Source organism: Drosophila mauritiana, chromosome 2L (genome assembly GCF_004382145.1).
Source record: "Drosophila mauritiana strain mau12 chromosome 2L, ASM438214v1, whole genome shotgun sequence".
Taxonomy (NCBI): Eukaryota; Metazoa; Arthropoda; class Insecta; order Diptera; family Drosophilidae; genus Drosophila; species Drosophila mauritiana.
In genome coordinates, this window is record NC_046667.1 from 13,528,016 (window position 1) to 13,548,487 (window position 20,472).

Below are 20,472 nucleotides of genomic sequence, written 5' to 3' on the forward strand. Positions count from 1 at the left end.
GCGCAATTTCCTGAAAATCGCACGCGAAGAAAAGGTGCGCTGTCCTGTAAATGAACAGCCGCCGCCGTAAAAAAGAAAAAAATATATATAGCGAAGGAGCAGAAAGGATGCGGCAAACAGTTGCAAGGATGCGGCTCAGTTTTGTACGCTTTACTTTTATTTTTTCAATTAAGGTTGACATGCCCCTGTTCTCATCTCGAATTTGTTTCATGCGCCAAGTCAAGCTGAAAATTGCGCATTTGCTGCGAGCTGCAGATGGGTTGCCATAGAAGTTCGTCCTCGAGGCCTGTCCAAAGTTTTGCCTAACAGGATTACATCCTTTACTTGCAGTCTGTTCTCTGTTACTTGGTTGCTATGTCTGCAACTTGGGCTTATCTCCTTATTTAAGCCCAACCTCTCTCGTTCTCCTCGGTGCCGAGTGATAGGAATCAATCAATTTGTTGCTCTGCTGGCTGCTTTAATTGAGAAATTCCCCAAAGGTGGGCTAGAAGGGGACTTAATCAATTAATGTTCCTCCAGGAGTTGAGGTTGCCGATTTCAGACAGTTAGTGTATTTGTTTTGATGAACTGCAGAAGTTGATAAATAGCAAAACGCTGATGGACGGCAATTTAATATTTCTTAAGCCAACTTAAAGATACCTTAACCGCATTTATAGAAACACCATCTTCAAACTTAAATATACTATATAGCTATATGTCAATGTCAAATTTACTTTTCCAATCTCGTTATAAATACTGCTAATCAATGCACCGCATCATTTTCATATCTGCGGGTACCTCTAATGAACCAGCCCACATGTGCGTTAGCTTTACTCTTTCGCACTCCGACTGTCCAACCATCAATCAATCAATCAATCAGTGAGCTCAATTACATTCCTTAATCCTTGCCTGGCATGCACAAGGAGGCACTCGCGGAGACTGAATATGACTTATTAGCATTTTGACAGCTGTCAAACCAAGAAATGCAGACACTTGCAGTTGGTCGCGATTGTGAGTCCTTTTCCAATACCGTTTCCTAGTCCAAATCTGATTCGGAGCAAGCTGCTCCATTAACATGACAAAGAAGGAGGTGTCCTGCCGCTTTCCTTGCCAGTTCTACCACCATCTGAAGTTCCAAGCAATGGACAGCTGTTGCAGGGCATACATATCCGTATCTTTGATGTGACATTTTTGTCAAATGTTTACACCTTTAACCCTTTGGCGCCATTGTCTTTGGGTCGCAGGGTTAAGACCCTTGAATTCGAAAATGCTACAAAATACAATCTGTGCTCGAATTGTTTGCAATGCTTTGTTAATTTTATGTTTCATTAAGAGCATTTGTTAGGATTTTATGGGACACGAAAAGCAACATTTGGGTATTTAGATGAATATGAGAAAAAAAATCAACTTGTGAATATTATCGTAAAGAAATTTTTGATGCTCGAATTTTCCGTAAATTGTATAAAAGTATTAGAGATCCTTTAAAATATTTTTGGAATGTTGCAAACTTTTTAACACGCAATAAATCATATGAAATGCAATGTTTTGGCTATTTAATACTACTAACTCTTGGTTCCCAAGCGAGTTTTCTGTGACATTTTGCCAAACTTCTTTCAACTCATTTGCAATACCACATAACCATGACGAAATGAAGTTATCCTCGCATGTCAGCAGCTATGGCAACAATCTCAAACCCAGCACAAGTCATTCATCAAAATTATGTCAAATCATTCTAGCGGCTGCATAAAAAATTTCCGAAAATCCTCCATGTGGATAAACAAAAAATGTGAAAAAAAAAAATGGTAAAGCGGCAAATGCTAATGAAAATCAATGCAAAACTGCACAAATTCTCGTGCAACCGCCAAGACATCAGTCTCATCATCCACGGTGCATGCGCAGCTGCCTAAGGACGCCCAGGCGCACCACAACACACGCACATGAAGCTGTCATGTTTCTGGGCAGGCCACAACGCAGTCATCCTCGTCCTGATCCTCCTCATCCGACAACAGACAACAATTACAATTTCCCTCTGCCCAAGTGCAACGTCATTCCTTGTCCTTTAGGACTCTTCATATTTTCCTTGCGGCTGCCTTCAGCTGATTTGCATTTTTAATCTCATAAGGATGTGCTGCCAGGCATTGTCCTTCGAATTTTGATGTATTTTTTTTTTCCACCGTGCGGTTACTCAAGCTGCAAGCCAAGATGGAAAAAAAGGAGGAAAAAAATCTGCCCCCCTGGCAGGGGTCTTCTTCTCTGATCTACATATGTTTAATCCTGGATTTCTGACACGACAGACGACGACGAATAGCTGTCCGTCGTGCCCGAATTGTGTGAGAGTGTCTGTAATCCTGGCTGTCCTGGGACGCCTCATCCCGTCATGTTACGCTTGAATAATTAGACGTAATTAAAGTTCCTTTCACTACGCGATTCCCAGTTTAGCTTTTTCGTGTTGTCGGGATTAGGAGTCAAGCCGATTCCTGCCTCACATCTAATGTTTGCCGACAGATCCTGCGGATGATGAGGAAGTACACGACGGCGGAATCACATCTGCGAGGTGTGAAAGGAAGGAAGTTTGAGCATCAAATTTAAGTGTATTTTTGTATTTTTACTAATTACTCTCGTATTAACAATTTCTGATAACGATTTGAGTATATAACTGATTTGGATGACTAAAAATATCACATATATATATATAGGTGTATCTATATTAATTGTTCTTTAAGTTTTTCAGGTCTATTATTATTTATGATTTGGGTAAATAAAATTTGTAATGTTCTCCCTAATCGCCCTTAAATCTTTTGATCACTGATAACTTTCCCTTTGCGGTTGTGGTTGATTACCCATTCCAACATCGGATTTCAGCAGTTTAACTTTGCATTGTGTCACTGAAGTTTCCATTTCGAGCGGCTAGTCCTTAAAGGTTTTTGTATTCTTTGCGGTTATATCTGATCCGATTTCGGTCCACTCAAGAAAGCGGTAATCGATCTGTTTTATCTACGCAAGGGGATGAGCACGATCCAAAGGAATGGAAATAAATCATAGGATCGGCGTAATGACAACACAAATTATGTGAAAGTAATTTCTTAGATGAGAGCACATTGATAAAGAACACAAAGAAGCCGGACTAAGAAACAAATAGGTTTGGAAAAAAACGAAAGACAGCTCAAAAAATATGGAAACTCTTCCCGAATGTCATCAAACTTCGATCAATTTGCGGTTTCCGATATGATTTATTCGTTACGATTCAGTGGTTTGCACTTGAGTGCTGAACTCCGGCGCATGTCCTGGCCCAAAGGACCAAGGATCATTAATCATCCATCATGTGTCGAGTTTTTGGCTAATGATGGGGATCTTTTTTCGCCACTAATGGAGTGGACAGGCAGGCAAAAAATGTTTCAATGCTCGACTTCTTTGATGTTCAACACGGATCAGGATGTGCCAATGGCCCATACCACTAATGAGCAAATTCTGGTCAATGAATTGAACTTACATTCATAGGGTTTATAGTTTAGTGCGGATTTTGATCATCATTAATCACTCAATGAGAGCTAAAGCCTTGGGTTTTTGCACAAATGGATTTCATTGTTGCAATATGCAGAGTGGAAGAAATGTGAACGAAACTGCATATCTATAAATTCTTTGTACATAGGAACAAGATTTAATGCTCATTCAAGACAAACAAATTCTAAAATATAACTAGTTTCTTATAGTAAACATATCATTTCCCAGTTTTGTATCACCACAAATTACGATAATTTGTACCTATCGCAATAATCGCAATATAAATATTCCGCCTCTAGATCAGATCTCAGTTATTATACATTTGAGAACGACAAAGTTTGCCCAAATTAACTGGGTGGAGTTCTCGTCCTTTTCCTATTAATGTGCAAATCCTTAAAGCATTTAGCTGTTGGAAGTCTCGAAAGGATTTGGGTTCAAGTTTTTCGTTTTATCCCTTTGCCAAGCGAAGACGACCGCCAACTGTGCGAGGGCACAATTATTAGCACTTAGGCGACACATTCAGGCCTACTCCTCATCCTCATTCCCATCCTGTGGCACTGTTGCCCTGCATGCTCCCTCCATCGATCCTGTTCCGGTTGCCGATCCCGATGCGGATCCAGTTCCTCTGCCCGCGAGGGGGCACAACCCTTAAGGCAGCCGCACAAGTGTCGATGACACTTGGAGGGATTTTTTCGGTTGCCGCTCACCGCAGCCATTGCAACGTTGCACGTTTTGGGCCGTGTCAGGTAGGAAGTAAAGGGGTTTCGTCCTGGCACGTCCTGGCAAACACTTAAGCCAAAGTTAAACGCTTCGAGTGCCGTATTTTTGTTTTTGTTTGCATGTTTTCCCCCCTTAGCTTGCTCTGTTTTCTTCAATACACTGTGTATACTCTATATATAATTTTTTTCTTAAGCCACAGCAGGAGATTTCTTCGTCCTTCGTCGGGTATTTCGTTTTTATTCGGAGCTGGGCAACAAAAAAATAACCTAAATCAATACGAACTCCGTTTTAATTCGCTTAAATTGCCGGCAGGACATCCCAGGGATGCTTTGTGCGAAATCCCCGAAAGGATTGCGCTCCTTACTACGGCTCGGCGATTGTTTGCCCCGCTGTTGTCACAGCTCTAAGCGCTTTAATTTTGATTGCATTCGATTTGTTGTTGCTCTTGTTTTCGGCTACCCGTTCCCCCGAATGTTTGCACAACTCTTTGACAAATTCACAGGCTCACCATCACAGGATCCCCTTCCACCGGCACTCACATCCCAGCAACCTAGCATCCCAGCATCTCAGCATCCTTGGCCTGCGCCTTCGGGCGTTTTTCGCAATCTTCTGGCGGGCCTGTAAAAAGGAAAAGGATTAACTATTTAGGTTTTTATGTCCGTGTCAAGGAAGTAGCCGACTGAATGTCTGCCTTTGGCTTCCCTCCTCGCAGTGGTGCCTGTTCCCGCGCCTGTTCCTCCATCCTCCGTCCAACGAATGCAATTGAGGCTGAAAATGTTTTGCCGTTTCGCAACGAGCTCATTTCATTTACAATTCTCCTGCTCTCATTTTATTTTGGAGTTTAAAAAACTACAGTTGTGCTGTGTGACAGACAGCTCACAATGGCTTTCTTGGGAATTTTCGGCTAAGAGTCTGTCTTGGGGTTTTTACAAAAAGCGTTTAGTTGGATTTTGTGGGTTTGCGCAGGCCACAATAATCCTTAAGTTTTCAGATGCCTTTAGTTATATTTTCAACTATTGTGAAAAAGTTATAAATTCTTCACAACCTTCTACTTCTGTTGCAAACTACTTAGAAAGCCGTAAAATTAATTGTTTTAATTTACCTAACAAATTTATTTCAAAAACCAAAGTAGCTCCATTGTAGCATAAAAAATTCTTCAGAAAACTGAGATTTTAACATACTTTATTGTCGCCGAACCTTTTCCTTTGAAAATCTGCAGAACCTTATGCCCAATTATATCAAATCGATCGTCACAGATCATCAAATCGATTTAAGCCAATTACACAGGCAGCTGATTGAGTCTGGGCGATTGTGACTGTCTCGTAAATCTGCGAAGAAGGTGTGAGCCGAGGGACAAAAGCCCAGACGCATTTAAGCTAATTTGTTCTGACGTCGCCTGCGACGTGACAGGACTCCCGATTCCCTATTCCGGAGATGGAAGAGTTTCGTCCTTTATGGCAATGGTGTATGTTTGTCAGGACATTGTGAGTTGGGCATTGAGGGAGCGACAGTTTTGCGACAACAAACCGCCGACCCACTTTGGCATACAATGGCATCGGGATAAAGAGGAGCAGCTCTGCATCGACTTCAATGTAGAGCAAAACTCATTTAGTAGCTGCTGCTGCTGCTGATGTTTACTATGTTATCCTTTTTATGCAGTCCGTAAACGGGGGCAGAGCCTACTTCTGGCCCACGAACATAATGGAGGAGCTGCAGCACATGGCGATTTCTCATTTGGCACACAGACATTTCATCAAATGTAGGACATTCCCTGGAAGGGGAATGTGTCGCACATTGTTGCCTTTTGCCGCTGATAGATTACGCCTGCCGCAGGACATTCGAGCAGCTCTTATGTGTGTGCGCAGGTGGCAAATCCTAGCTGGCTAGGATCCTAAGTCGCAGCACACACCAAGCGCTGACAGGCGACTAATTACTCGGCAGGGCAGAGCTAAAGGGATTTCAGCATTTACAGGATCAGATTCCGAAAATGGCCAGCATTCGCAAACGCAACGGAATTTCCCGCATTTGGACAAGTCCATGAATGACAGCCGCTGTTCTGCCTTTATTTTTTTTTTGTATTTTTTTTTCAAACTGTTTGCCACGCAGCCTACCTGCCAGGACATAAATCCTGGCCTGACATTCTGTCAACGTCAATGCGGAAAAATCTTTTGGCATGCAACTCTAAGCCAAAATAGAGCACGCCCTGTTGTGGAAAAATAGCAAAGCGAAAACATTGAATCGATTGGTTTTAGAAGCGGATTAAAGGGATGAGATACCTGAAAAGAAAACTGGCTTAAACATTCAACAAATAGTATTTTTGCAAGGAAACTTTTATAAGGAAGTTTCTTCAATTAAGCTTGATAATTATGTCATACAACATACTATATATACTTTCATAACTGAGCAAAGAACATCAATGCCTTGTTGCGATCTGCATACTTAGCAGTCGATCCCCTCTTGTATGTAGTGTACTTATTTCGATTACCCTGTCAAACTAATCCGAAATGCATGCAAATGAGACCGAAGTACAATTGACAAATGGCATTAGGCTTTGATGGCCATTAAGTCCACTCAACGGTCAGTTGAGTAATCAATCAAACGCTCTGCATCTCGTCAACCCCTTTTGGAACGTCGAACTGGGACGCCAGTTGACCGCTGGTCAACTGACTGACTCACTGTCCGACCGTCCACCCCTGGAAAGCGTGTGGCACTTAAACTGTCTGCGCCTGCGCTTCGCCTAAAATCCCGCTCTGGATACGCGGCGCAGGACACGCGACTTGTGCAGTTCATTAAAATAAAATGCAAGTCGGGTAATGAGGAAAATGCAGCGTAATGAAATTAATGCGAGCACGCAAGGCCCACTAGGAACGAGAGTTATGGCGGGGGTTATGCATTGCTATATGACTATATATGACTACATGACTACGGTGCATTGATAGGGGAGATCCTGGACTGCCCGCTGCTCGGGCATGTGCAATACTCCGCGGACCAGGAGTCGAAATGCCCGTCATCCCTCCACTAAACCATTGAACCACTGAACCACTGGGCATTTGTCAAGTGCCGCGCTATTTTTTGCACCTTGACTCGAACGGCCCGCATAATTGGAACATTTTTGCTAAAAATGTAACCACTCAGCGTGCAGAAAGTGCACTCATTAGTTATAGTTTGTTTAGCCAGGACAATGCTTCCGGCATGTATGTGTATGCAAAAAAAAAATATTATATATAAACGGGAGCATTGAGTACATTTTATGGCCTATGGAACGTGCCGATTCTATGAAAATGTGGGCTTTGCATTTGCCTGCAATGAAAACGAAAAGAACGCCAAAAGAATCCTGTAACAATAAGCCCACACATAGACCCACAAAAAGTGGTGGCCAGCTTAGACAATCAAGGTGTCAAATAAAAATGTCAAGTTTATGGACCACGCGGCGATCGCCACTAATCTGTCAACAAAGGTGAATCGAGGTATTTCCGGTTTCCGCACCGAAGCCAACAGATCAACCCCTTTTCCGTTTCATGGCTGTTGCGTGTCCTTGTTCCGGACTTACATGCCGACTGACTTACTGACCGACGGATGAACTGGCGGAAGGCAGGACAGAGCGAAACGCCCCGGCAGCAGGACGGACAGAAGTCCTTTTGGCCGGCTGTCATAATTAAAATATGACGCGTGTCTCGTGCGCAGGACAATTGCACCGCGGGTAGTGGTATGTGTATCCTGGCAGTTGCCACTCAATTCGACACGCAAGCCAGCAGAGCAACAGAAGCCGCATAGCGACCTGGTCAATGGTGGAAATATGAATATACCAACCAGACTTGTACTGTTCTCGGACCTTCGGTCATTGTCCTGCGACTGGGACAACTGCAGCAAATCGCTTATAGCATGCGCCAATTATACAGATTGTAAACGGAAATTGCCTCAAATCAAAAATTATAGTCCAGAAATGGGCCTAAGGAAATGGTTGCCATTTGTACATGAAAGGCAAGGAATGCCAAGGCATGGATATATACGGCAAAGGACAAAGTTGATTGTAGTAATTCAGATGTCGCCCGATTCGATATGCCAAAAGTAGAAGTAAAGGTTATAATTGGACTTGCAAATGAGCTGGGATTCATAAAATAAGTGCCTTGTCGAAGTGGACAGCACACAAATTGCTGCAGAATGTATGAATCTATATATATATATATCAAAAATACATAATTCCTTGACATCAGAGATTAAGGGAGCGTTACAAATATCCTGCTAACAAGTTATGACATCCTATTTTATCCGGACTGTACGTGACCGAACCTCAAACACTAAGTGTGGCTATCCCATTAAAGCATGCTCGGAACATCTCTCTGGTTAGAGATAATGATTTTTACGGCACACTTTCGGGGCATAAACAATTAGTTTGCATAATGCGTGTTTTACTTTCGAATTGAGCGGGACAAAGGACCAATGCCCCTTGCGCTGGTCAAACAGCAGCTGTAATAATCATAACAAACCCGCAATGGACTCATCTGCATACGTTTTTATTCATCACTTTCACCGACACTTTCCACACCAGCAGACCAGATATGAGATAGATGCCTTCAATCCTGCTGGCCAACAGCTGCCGCATAACCCAAATCCAACCCAACCACCCAGGACCACCACGAACTTTGAAGTAGATGACGTTTTGGGCAAACATTAAAGGGAAAGTGGATGGATGTTGGAATCGGGTTGGACGGATGCTGGGCAGTTCTGCTCGCTCGACGATGATGATTTTCCATAACTGCTGCGGTGGACATGAAATTTCATAACATCAAGATATGAGCTTTGAATTATCTCAGATCGCCCGAGGGGGATGAGCCCGGCGATGGAACGTGTCTCTTTGATAAGTAAAAAAAAATATCTATGTACATATATAGAGCGCAAAATAAATAATTCCGAGGCAAAAACGTGCACTGCATTTGATAAGGATAAGCTGTGTTGTTAGGGGTTCCAACCCTTCCCCTGCTAATGAGCACACTTGAACGAGTCACGGCTGCATTGTTTGCCCAGTCCGCTAATGAAGAGCGGGAGCGTACTGGTATCCTGCCACTGGTATCCTTATGCAGGACTTGCATTGTCCTTCGGCGACAAAAGCGACGCATGTCCATCAAGTTAAATCACACAAAACGTTCGAGCGGGGGTTGCTAACCATACTGGGTCGCGAAATCCGAATCCCAAACCGGAACTCAACCCGCTCATCCAGTTGTCCTTTGTCCTGTTTTCGGATGCAGACCCTAACTTTCAAGCGGACAGCTTTAAATGATGTTTTCCTCGTTTGGTGTTGCTGCATTTTTAATGCCGTGTAAACTTTATTGTTTAATTGCCTTTTTTGTGGGTTTTTTTTCCTCCCTTGGCGATTCCACTTTCAATTTCAATTATTTTAATTGCGCCGCGAGGGAATTTGTTCGTTTCGTGGATATAATTAACTAATTTCCAGCGATTTGTCAGTGGAACCCGCAATTATGCATTAGAGTGACTGGCCAAAAATGGGACACGCGTCATGTGTCCTGCGGAAACAGTGGTCGGGAAAACCTTTCTTCTGGCAGTTTTTCCTATCTTCCTTTTTTAGGGGTAAAAGTATCAATTGCATGTCCTTTTTTTTAGTTTTAGTATCTCCGTATCACAAAGTCTTATCGCATGTCCAAGGAGTCAACTGAAAAGCCGCAAGATGAATGCGTTCGTGTAAGGGGGTTGCACGCACTGATGTTCCTCTGATGTCCCGCAAGATCGTGACAGTGAAAAATTCAACGCACAAATGATCCCCCGATCGCTCAGCTATTTGATTGATTTGGCAAACAAATTTCCGAAATTTTTGGCACAGAAAATTCCGCATTCTGGTTTGGGTTTTCGCATGAAAAATGGGTTTCCTTTTAGCAGAAATTGAAATTTCTTTTTTTTCCGGCAATTTGTTCGCAATTTTCATTGTTGATTTAGGTTACTGCGGGGTGGCTACGGGTAAAATTGTAAATCGAGGATGGATTTCTTCTTAAATGGGGGAAATTGAATAATTTACCCAATTTATTACTGCTCAAAGATATATCAAAAGCAGCGTCTCATGAGTTAAATTAATTTTCTTCTTTTTCTTTCTTTCAGGTAAGCTCGATTGCATCAATTACTTATTCAGAGATTTTTAGTCACCTCGTGAGTCACATCATTTAAAAATTTGCAATTGCTTTGCTAAAGCTCTGATATCATTGGATGAGCTGACTCAAAAGTTGTATTTATTGTATGAAATCACCAATTATCTGCAGCGAATTGTACATCGCATAAAATATTACGTACTTACATAAATTCTGCGTTAAAATTACATTCCTAAGACAGCCGCAACAAATCCTTTGAGAACTGTATCTGCGAAACAGAAAAATGAAGTGAACAACTTGGGATTCTTTTCTATCTTCGTAATGCGATCATAAAACCGTCATCTGATCTCACAACACCACATAAAAAATCGGAAAGAAAGAATGGGAATTCGCGTCAAAATGTCAGAATCATTTTTTCAATATTAAATTTTGCACGCCATTTAAAAAAAAAAATTGCATCCCCAAGATTGCAGACCTTGAGAGATCTGCCAAAAAAGATTTGCAGTTACACCCCTCAAAATTGTTGGGCCAAAAAATAATAAAAGAGGAACGAAATTGAATTTATGTCCAAAAATATTGGAAACATTTTTATTTGATCTTCTTTCTTGCGAAATTCTTACCCCTACTTAGTGCGTTTTGCGCATTTGAACTTTGACCGTGTCCTGTGAAAGGAAAAATCACTCGAGCGTGCCCCGATTTCGGTTTAGCCCACCAAGATCTGGTTGGGAAACACCCTAAAAAAACTGTACATGTGAAATTTTAATTAGTTTTCTTGCCATCGACATTCGAAGAGGGACGAATTGATTCGGTGCAAGGAGAAATGGAATAGGTTTTTTAAAATAGTTGAAAGTTTGGTTATGGCAGAATCGATATGAGTGATAAAGATACCACTTTATGGAGCATCATTTAAATATCTTTAAATATATAAGTGTAAATATCTTAAACGAGTTATTAGAGCAAATTTAACTTTCTTACCCACTGTATTCTTTTTGCATATTCATGATTTCATTCAATTTGTTATACTCAATTACCATTGGCCATATTCAATTATCATTTTCGCATCTAATTTTAGAAATTTCTTTCGAATGCGAGTTTGATGTATCACATATCGTGTATTGCACCATATACCCTAATATTTAGCCCACTAAATCCCTCAACAAATTGTTTAAGTGAGATCTTTCGTGCTTTGTAAGAATTGTGATGCGTTATTTACAGAAAGAAGACGCATTGTAAAAATAAGTAAAAATAAGTAGAAATACAAAACAAACACAAGGGCCAAAACAGCTCTCCTCCTCACCCACTGACCCTGAATAAAAACAATTTATATGGTATGGAACAAACCCCCCCTCCTGCGCACCTCCACTAAATGATATATGTATATATTTCAGTTCAGTTCAGTTGAGTTCAGTTCAGTTTGCTGGCAACTTGCGTCAGTTGTGCTCTTGCCGAATTTACGTGTGTAAATAATTGGGTTTTGCATATGCAAAGCGTATATAATTTAATTGTTTCAAGAAACGCAAAAATTGAGAATTCACTTGCTTGCGATTTATAAGAATATAATTTTCATATTTCGGCTTCAATTGGCAGTGGGTCTTGTTCAGTTTTCTCTCGGGAAAAATTGCCGCGAGGCAAAAGGAAGCGAAAATGGAGCAAACGATGGGGAATTATATTTAATATTTGAATGGAGTTTGCACTTCAAACGGGTGGGTATAAAATAAATACCCTATGGAGGTGGGGATTCCCCAAGAATTTCAAGGATATTGAGACATCTTCACTTTGAGTTCTATAAAACAACAGTCTTGGTACTCTAAGCTAAACGGTTTATCAGTATAATATTTGCAGTTATTTCTTTAATAACATATAATATAATATTTGTGTTTTAGAGTTAAAAATTTCATTAATACAATGTCTTAAACAAATTTAGTGTTAGTGTGTGTCCTTTTCATTTCAACAAGTTAGTTGTTAAGTTTTAATATCTTAGGTTTTTTAAAGAGTATGCTCAACTTCCACTTTGCTCAGTTTTTTTTTTTTTGCTGAGTTTTATGAAAATCTTTTTAGGGGCACAAAATTGAATTGGGCTGCTTTTTGCCTTAGGCAGCTCTCCGAGTAAGTTTTACATTTTTTTGTATAAAGGCTCCTGGAGTTAAGAAGCTGCGAACGAAGTTTTGGGGCTGCCACACACATACAGACACAGATACAGATACTGCTGCTGCTGCTCCTTCAGCAAAGTTGCCTCATCCTCGCCGCTCCAACGGTACTTAACATATTTGCATTAACAAGCGGACACTCAGATACAGATACATATACAGATACATATACAGATGCAGATACATATACAGATGTGCAGATACAGATACAGGGTACATTCGAAATGTACATGTTTTTTAGGTATTCAGTATTCATATGTCTGCACTTGATGGAGCAGGGTTTTCGGATTTGGGGGCAAGCTCGTCTCCGCAGGTTGGGCCATTAAATTTATTGATTTTCTGCCGTCTGCAATTCTGCCCTTTGGCCAACACAGTTAACCCACCAATCCAATCCCGCCGCCACTTCCCCACTTATCGCCACATTTAAATTAATCAACTCAATTTGCGTAAAAGTGCAAGATGGAAAGGGGCGGCGATGGAGCGTTTGTGATTACACGAACAGACAGCGATGTCAACTTGAACGGAGGGGGGTACTTTTTGCCTGCCCATAAACCGTAACTCTTCTAACCCTAATAATTGTGTCATGTCTCAAGAAAAATCGCCGTGCTCCTGTTCCCTCTGCAATTTCATGGATTTCCGAACATTTTCGCTAATGTTTCTTTCACGCTTCATTATAAGGGCTCGTTTAAAAATGAAATTGGCAAATGCAGTAACTTTCGGGAAAATTATGAATTATTAATTATGGCAAGGGTTTTCGAAGGAGACCCCCCACCCCACTCCACTTCACCCCTCTCACATGTTGCCCATGTCCAATGTGTAAGCGCATTTTGGCGTGAGAACTAATTCGCTGGTAATTGCAGCCGAGGAAAATGGAAAATGTGAGGCTGGCCCTGGGGTTAGAAACTGTAAATGACTTTCCATGCAAATTATGAAAATTATGAATACGAAATTAGTTTTGGATGATGAGCATTGAATGCAATTTGCCAACGAATGCGAAGGGTTCAAAAAAGATGCCCAATACGTTTGTAATCCTTTCCTGTAATACTCTTAACTCAGTTAAGAAAACAATTTAAGCTCTGTTGTTTTATATGATAGCGAAATACTTTATTTATATCCCTTGGTAAGAAAGATTACGCATTGAGAGACGTACGAGCCGAATATTCATTTGAAATTTTGGAATATATCATGAATCATATTTCCGCCCGCGCAAAGACATGTGTGAAGCGATTTGTGCTGACCCACTAAAAAAAAGCTCATAACACATTTATTTCCAATGCAAATGAGCCATAGTTTCCTCCTTTTTTCCGAAATCTTCTTGTTTGCTATCTTGCTTGTTTCCCCTTTTTGCATGGCAAATCTGAATATTAAATATAATCAAATGTACATCAAATGCACTCAACTAAATCAAATAAATGGGTCTTCATACATCATGACAAATCGTATGCTTCCGCCTTTAACCCTAGAAAGACCTTTTTTGTTTCTGGACGGGGTGGGTGTCAAAGTCACCACAATGGACTCTGCTAAGCCCGGCAAATATTGGCCCAACAAGCTCCGAGTGGGTGGACCACTGCAAAAGTATCAAATTTCAATGCTAGGGTGCAGGATTCGTGGTTTTCCACTGCCGGCGAGGGAAGCTCAATTTGTTGGCAGTCACAACTGGACAGGGTTGTAGTTTACAGAGTTGCTTTTCCACAGAGGGATTCATATCAGATCAAAAAAGTTGCAAATTTATTTTGAGGAGTTTTTAATTATTACATTATCTAGTGATAACCAATCAAAGCTAACTGGTAGGCACGGTAGTTCTCATATTTGGTATCCAAAATGAGATAATAATGTATTTTTGATTTTGGATTTATTTCGAAAGTAAATTTATTGTGAAATAAAACTAGATATCCCCTAAAAATCCAACTACACCCTTGGCCAAAACATTTGCAGGCAATTAAAAGCACTAACGAATTGCTCTTGTGTGAAAGGGGATCTGCGCAGGAGTTGGAGGAGTGGAATCGGTGACACCCTAAAGTTACAACGACCATAGCACCCTCAGGTTCTAATTAGCCCGCGGCTGTTAGCGAAGGGGGAGTCAAAGTTGCCACTGTATTGCTACTTTTTAACCCTTAAAGCCCAAATAGCTGTTTTATTAACGTCATTTGAGTGGCACTGTTTTTTTTTCTTTTGCCATTTTATCTCGATGATTTCATTCAGGGCCAAAGCGAACGGAACTGGGACAATTGAAATGGAAAGTGTCGCACATGCCGAAGGCCACAGCTTGACCCACCCACAATTGCAACCCCCTGGCGAATGCGGTGCGTGTTTTTCGTGCAACATTCCTCAATGAAATCTGGGCAAGTCGTCGACCCGCGAGGGGAAATCCTCTCGGGGTGCGCGACCCAGACGGACGGACGCGCCCTTCTGCCAGGCGGAGTCTTGTGTCGCAGGTTGATTAGAAATTCCATTAAAATTCCATAAAAAAAATGTACGTTCAGTAGTAGCCGCACCCAGCCTGGTTCCTCATTACACTAATAAATTTAGTGTTTTATTAAAGAATAGATAAATAATTAATTGCTAGAACTTTCGGTCTGGACTTTAAGGTTACTTTGTTTCTACTTTGAAATAAAATATGTATATCTAAACGTATGAACTTTATGATATGATTATCATGATAGGCACGTTTACATAAATTTATCTAATAACTAAACAAGGTCTTGAAATTAACTTACAAGACATTTTTAGATACTTTCTGTTATAGAGACACTCTCCTCCTCTTCTGACAACTTTTTTTTCAGTGCATAGTTTTTCTCCGAGGGTGGTTTACATCTGAGGAACCCACCCACCCAGGTTCCTCTGCAATCGCGTGCGATGTCTTGCCGTGAATGGATGTATGTACCTCCCCGCACTTTACTCCAACCAACTCCCACTTCCGCTGCTGATTTGTATTTCAATGTCGCTTGCCGCTGATGTCGTCTAATTAAGTCGCAAAGTGTGTCCCTGCTTGGGATTCGGATCGGGTTGGTTGGTTAGTCGGTTTTTAGGATGGTTGGTATCCGTAAAGTGCGGAGTGTGGCCCCGATAAGTGAGTCGAGCAAAAGTGGCGAGCGTGTCCAATTATCGAGCATATAATGCAGTTCACGTGTCACTGGCTTTTGGGATTCGCATTTTTAAGGCAATCTGTGCTGGTACAATGGTGAAGATGTAATCTGAAAGCAAACTGCATTTTGTTGCTCAACAAAAGATTATAATTTATATTGCTTTATCGCCGGGTTGGCTTAGCTTTTGATAAACTGGGGCAACACGGATGATCTTGGGGATGATAGCAAACGACCGAGGCATTGGTTTCTGCTACTGATTTGGATTGTTATACATATATTCCTAGCTTAAGTTTGGCCACAAAGCACAGGGAGTTCAGTTAATTTGTACGAATCTGTATGCAATTTACACCTGATTGGTACATATTATTAGTATGGTTAAATCACCGCAATTCCGCTGACCAATCAGCCTGGCAGCCACCTCTAAATTTCGATTTACACCTTGTGCATTCGCATATTGCATAAAAAAACAATCGACAAATTATTGTGCCTGATAAAATACGGTGAGCATATGGTGCATACGGTGAATCCCCGCCAGCATCTCGCTCCATAGGAAGTGAATTGGCATCGGCATCATAACAAAAACAAGACGAGGTGCCCCAAGCGGCCCACTAACCGAAACCCCAACTAAAAACAATAGCAACAAAGCGCTGTCTGCACAGTTTTCCACGCGGCGGAAGCTGGAAATGAAAATGGAGGTGGAGATGGGGTGGAGATGGGTTGGGGATGGTTGGCGGAACTGCATCAGTATCCCCCAAGCAGTATTATCTTGGACTTCATCATCTGCATCATCATGATAGTCTTCAACAACAGCTAGCTAAATGTTTATTATTGCATTTTGATTTCCGTATGATGTTTTTGTTATGGCCACTCTTTTGCGTCACCTACTCTCTCTCTTCGAGGCTCTCTTTTGCGTCATCATCCCCCAAGTGGAAAACATTCTGCTTTTATACGCTCTCTTAAAGAGTGTACATTACGCTGTTACTGTTAAACGTATACGATTTACCGCTGTTAATTTTGATATGCAGTTTTTAACATCGCTTATCGTAGATCGTGGTTTGTTTGTTGGCCATTATTAAATTAGCTTGGTCTTATCTGGGAATGAGCTTCACGATACCTGGCAATGTAAACAAGTATTTATTTTTAAACGCACTGAATTAGTCACAAATTGCGTTGCAGCCAAATTTTTAATGCACTTAACTTGTTAAGTGCAAGGTAGATGGAACTTAAATTTATGAGCAAAAGACTCACTTGATATGTTCGAATAAGAATTTCAGTTTTGTTTTCGCCACATCATTGAAGATTTAATAAATTAAATGTTTTACGACAACTCAAGCTAAAAACATTCACTATACAATATCTATTCAATATATATTATATATAATTTATCTAGAGATATATATTTATATTTTAGTTTGGCACATATTTTATGAAATGCGCAATGGAAATTATAAAAAGCGCTCTGGAATGTATTTTTTATATGCCGATAAATGTCGCAAAGTCACTGGGTGGCTTCCGGAAGCAGGGGTATCGTGTTTCCTCGAGTATCTGCAACAAGCTGTCGGGGGGAATGGGAAACCTGGCTCCCGAGACCATTTGGTTTACCTGCCGATTACCTTTGCAGCTGCTAACAGCACGTGGCAACAGCGCAGCAACAGCTGCTGTTGTCCAACAGAGCGCTGTTACTCGTCAGCCCTGCACGACGGTGGCTCTCGCATTCAGTTGTGTTTCGACCAGCACTCGATGTAGACGTACGCACGGATACTAGATCTCTCAGTTGTATCTGCGTTAGGGCCCTCGCGTAGTTTTTCGCGTAATTTTTTCGGCTTCGCAATTTTGTTGGATACTTGATGAAATAACGTCAGTCGGATTGTATAAAAACCAAAGCAGCAGCAAATCAATGTCGTCAGTTGTATAAATAATAAACAAACACATTCACGAAGAGTTTTTGTGCTTTCATTGCATAGTGACCAAGTGTGTTAGTCACCATACAGTTTATTTATGTGCTAAAATGCAAATTCAAAATCACAAGACCAAACAAGTTGTTAAAATGTGGCCGAGGAAGCCAATAAGTGCGAATAAAAATAAATAAATACGCGAAGCGCAGCAAAACCAAGGCGCACAAAAAGGATTACACCAGATAAATAACACTGAAGCGGCGTAAAAATAGCAGAAACGCAAAAACACATTTCATTGCCAAAGCAGCAGCAACAAGAACTCAGCCAACAGGGCCAAGAAAAGCCGTCAAGAGCAACAGTTAACACAGCAGCAGCAACATGTTGGCGGTTAAGAACTTCTTCCTGCCGGAGAGGGCCAAAGCTCCGGAGACTCCGCAGCGATTCTCCCGGATGCCGGAGGCCTTTCTCCGCTCCATCCGCAGACGATCCCTGAGGGTCAAGAGGGCCAAGAGTCTGGTGGTGCCCGACCGCAGCGAGAAACGTAAATCAGGTGAGGTACAGTGTCGATGTAAAGCGACCAAAGTTGGGGACATAGCGGGTCAAAGTTCAATTTGAAACCAGGGGGCTATGCTATACTATACAATTTCGCAGAATTCCAATTTTAATCACCTGCAAGTGAAGAAATCCGGCGACAATTAAGTCTTAAATAGCTAACACATGCTCCGTTCGCATAAAAATGGTCATTGTTGTTGAAAACTACTCAACTGTTTTTCCCACAGTACCACCACCCTAAGTACTCTCTTGCCACCTAATCACCATTAGCCATAACTAAGCTTATTTATTTCGCCACTCGTGCTCATTAAAATATTTGATAATTAGTTTATTATGACTCGAAAATCATTTAAGTTTTCATGCAATTTCGTTAATTACCCCAAGTCGAAATGAGAAAAATCATAAACCAATGACCTTGCACAGGTTATCTTATTAACATTGAATGTGCAACAGTCGAAATAAACTTTTGCCCAACTCTATTAGAGTGTGAAAAAATAGAGGAAAAAGTTAAAAAAAACTTTTGAATGGGCACATCGCGTGTCATGTGTCAAAGTGTGTGGCAAACTTTGGGTGTTGTAATCAGTCAGCGCGATAATAATGCAATTTGGCATAGTTTTTTTTTCACTACGATACTTCCTCCGTTGTGGGCTTTATGATGCCAAAGCTATGACAGCATTATGTCTTATTTTGCATGCTTTTTAGCATGAAAATAGAAATTACATGCAAACAAAAGTTTGCCAAACTTCTTTGTTTCTATCAAAAGCTGTCGGAGTGAAAGGTCAATAAAATGAAATGGAGAGCGAAAGTTGGGCTGTTGTAATGCAAAAGGGAAGAGGAGGTCCGTGTTTTGTAACATTGACTCACATTCGTATTGTTCGACATTGACTTTCAGTAGCCGTGACAACTGAATGTCGAAAGTTTGTCCACCTCTCACTTTGGCACCATTGGCACCTTTGTTAGTTTGGTACCTTGGCATGCAATTATCGATTCTCGAAAAATGCGGGTAACAGAAGCCAAACGATGTCAGCACTGACACACTGCAATCAATGCCACTTAATGACGTCAATCGGTGGCAAGATGGGTGGGAAGGTGCCAAGTAGCCTCTTTCATCTTATCGCGCATATCCATCAGTTGGCTTATTAAGTATCTGCCACATGGCGTGGCTTAAAGTTCGGATACAAGCCAAAGAAGCTAGTTGTTCGGTCGGTGGGGCTTTGGAAAATGTGTCAACCTGGTTCTAGCCAACCAGAGATCGGGCCAAGAGATTACGTTGATTGATCTGCAGGAGATTAAACACTTTAATACATCACTCGTTGTTCAGGCCATGAATCACAGCGTATGTATATAAACACTTTTGCGGTAGACTAACAGCCATAAAAACTTACAAAAATAAACATTTATGCAAATTTGTTGGACTGTTAATGTCTTACAATACGAATGCGGTTAAAGTTCTAAAAAAAAACACTTTATTCACCATAAATTTTCCAGCTTTTTATACACAATTGCATCATGTGTTCGTTCTTTTTCCTTAACATTTTGCGATGCCTCATCAATATCGAAATTACTTCGTCATGTTTTAATACTTGCTTTGCTCATTACTTGGAAAACGCATGCCAATGTTAAAATTAAGTTTTATTCTATCCCTTTTCCCGATCATTTTCTATTTTTAACGCCGAATGATTATTTCTTTGCCCCATTGCAATTTTTCTTGCTGCAACGCATTCCTGCATGTGTGTGCAGATATTTTCCCTGATCGCCTCATTAATTTCCACTCAAATTGCAAATTCCATTCGGAATGCCATTAGTGTAGAGTGTTCTATTATTTCGTGTGTATTTTGTTTCTTTTTTTGTTGCTGCCCCAAGTCGCGCCATGTATTGATAAGATAAGGAATGGACGGTCTATTCTATATACACGGTGTATAAATAGTTAAATGTGCTCCCATTGATTGCCGTTCATTCACTTTGTTTAATTAAAAAAGAAGTCTCTTTCCTATCCCCCGCCAACTGATATGTTTTGCAACTGAGATAGATAAGTCTGGAATATAAAATACCTGAGATCTCGAGATATTGAAGCCCTCGTTGCTCCGATTTCCCATTCAACTGACAGCACTGTGACTTTTCAAAGACCTTGACAGCCTTTTGGTTTTTTGTTACTTGCGCCCCCCTTTTGTTTGCTCGAAAGTCCCCAAAGTATCTCGTCAAATAGATCTATGCTACTATAGATATTGTACAATTTTCAAGACATTTTAATAGGCAAATCTCTTGGCGTTCTGAGTACAATCTGTTCCACGCAACACTTTTAATGTTTTGTGTATGTTTTTTTTTTTTTTTATTTATTTTGCTTATTCTCCTGTTTTTGTATACTTATACTTTTTATTTCTTTAGCCGCTCGTGCACTCAGCGCTTAAAAAGATAAATAAAGAGTCAACAACAGGAGCGAATAATACGCTTAACACATTCGGTGCGAATAGCAAATACGAGTACATAGCCAACGAAA

General features: G+C 40.9%; 1 protein-coding gene across 2 annotated transcripts in view; it reads left to right on the top strand.

Moving 5' to 3' along the window:
- The window catches only part of LOC117140259 (centaurin-gamma-1A), a 53,620-nt gene that overhangs the window by 16,840 nt on the left and 16,308 nt on the right, over nucleotides 1-20,472 (top strand). The window contains exon 1 of one of the 2 annotated variants that reach the window (XM_033303080.1): nucleotides 17,255-17,973. The exons of the other annotated variant lie outside the window; for it this stretch is intronic. Coding sequence (XP_033158971.1) covers nucleotides 17,802-17,973 — 172 coding nt within the window. The 5' untranslated portion in view covers nucleotides 17,255-17,801. Of the gene's footprint in view, nucleotides 1-17,254; nucleotides 17,974-20,472 lie in introns of those variants that run through there. 2 annotated transcript variants of the gene reach the window in all.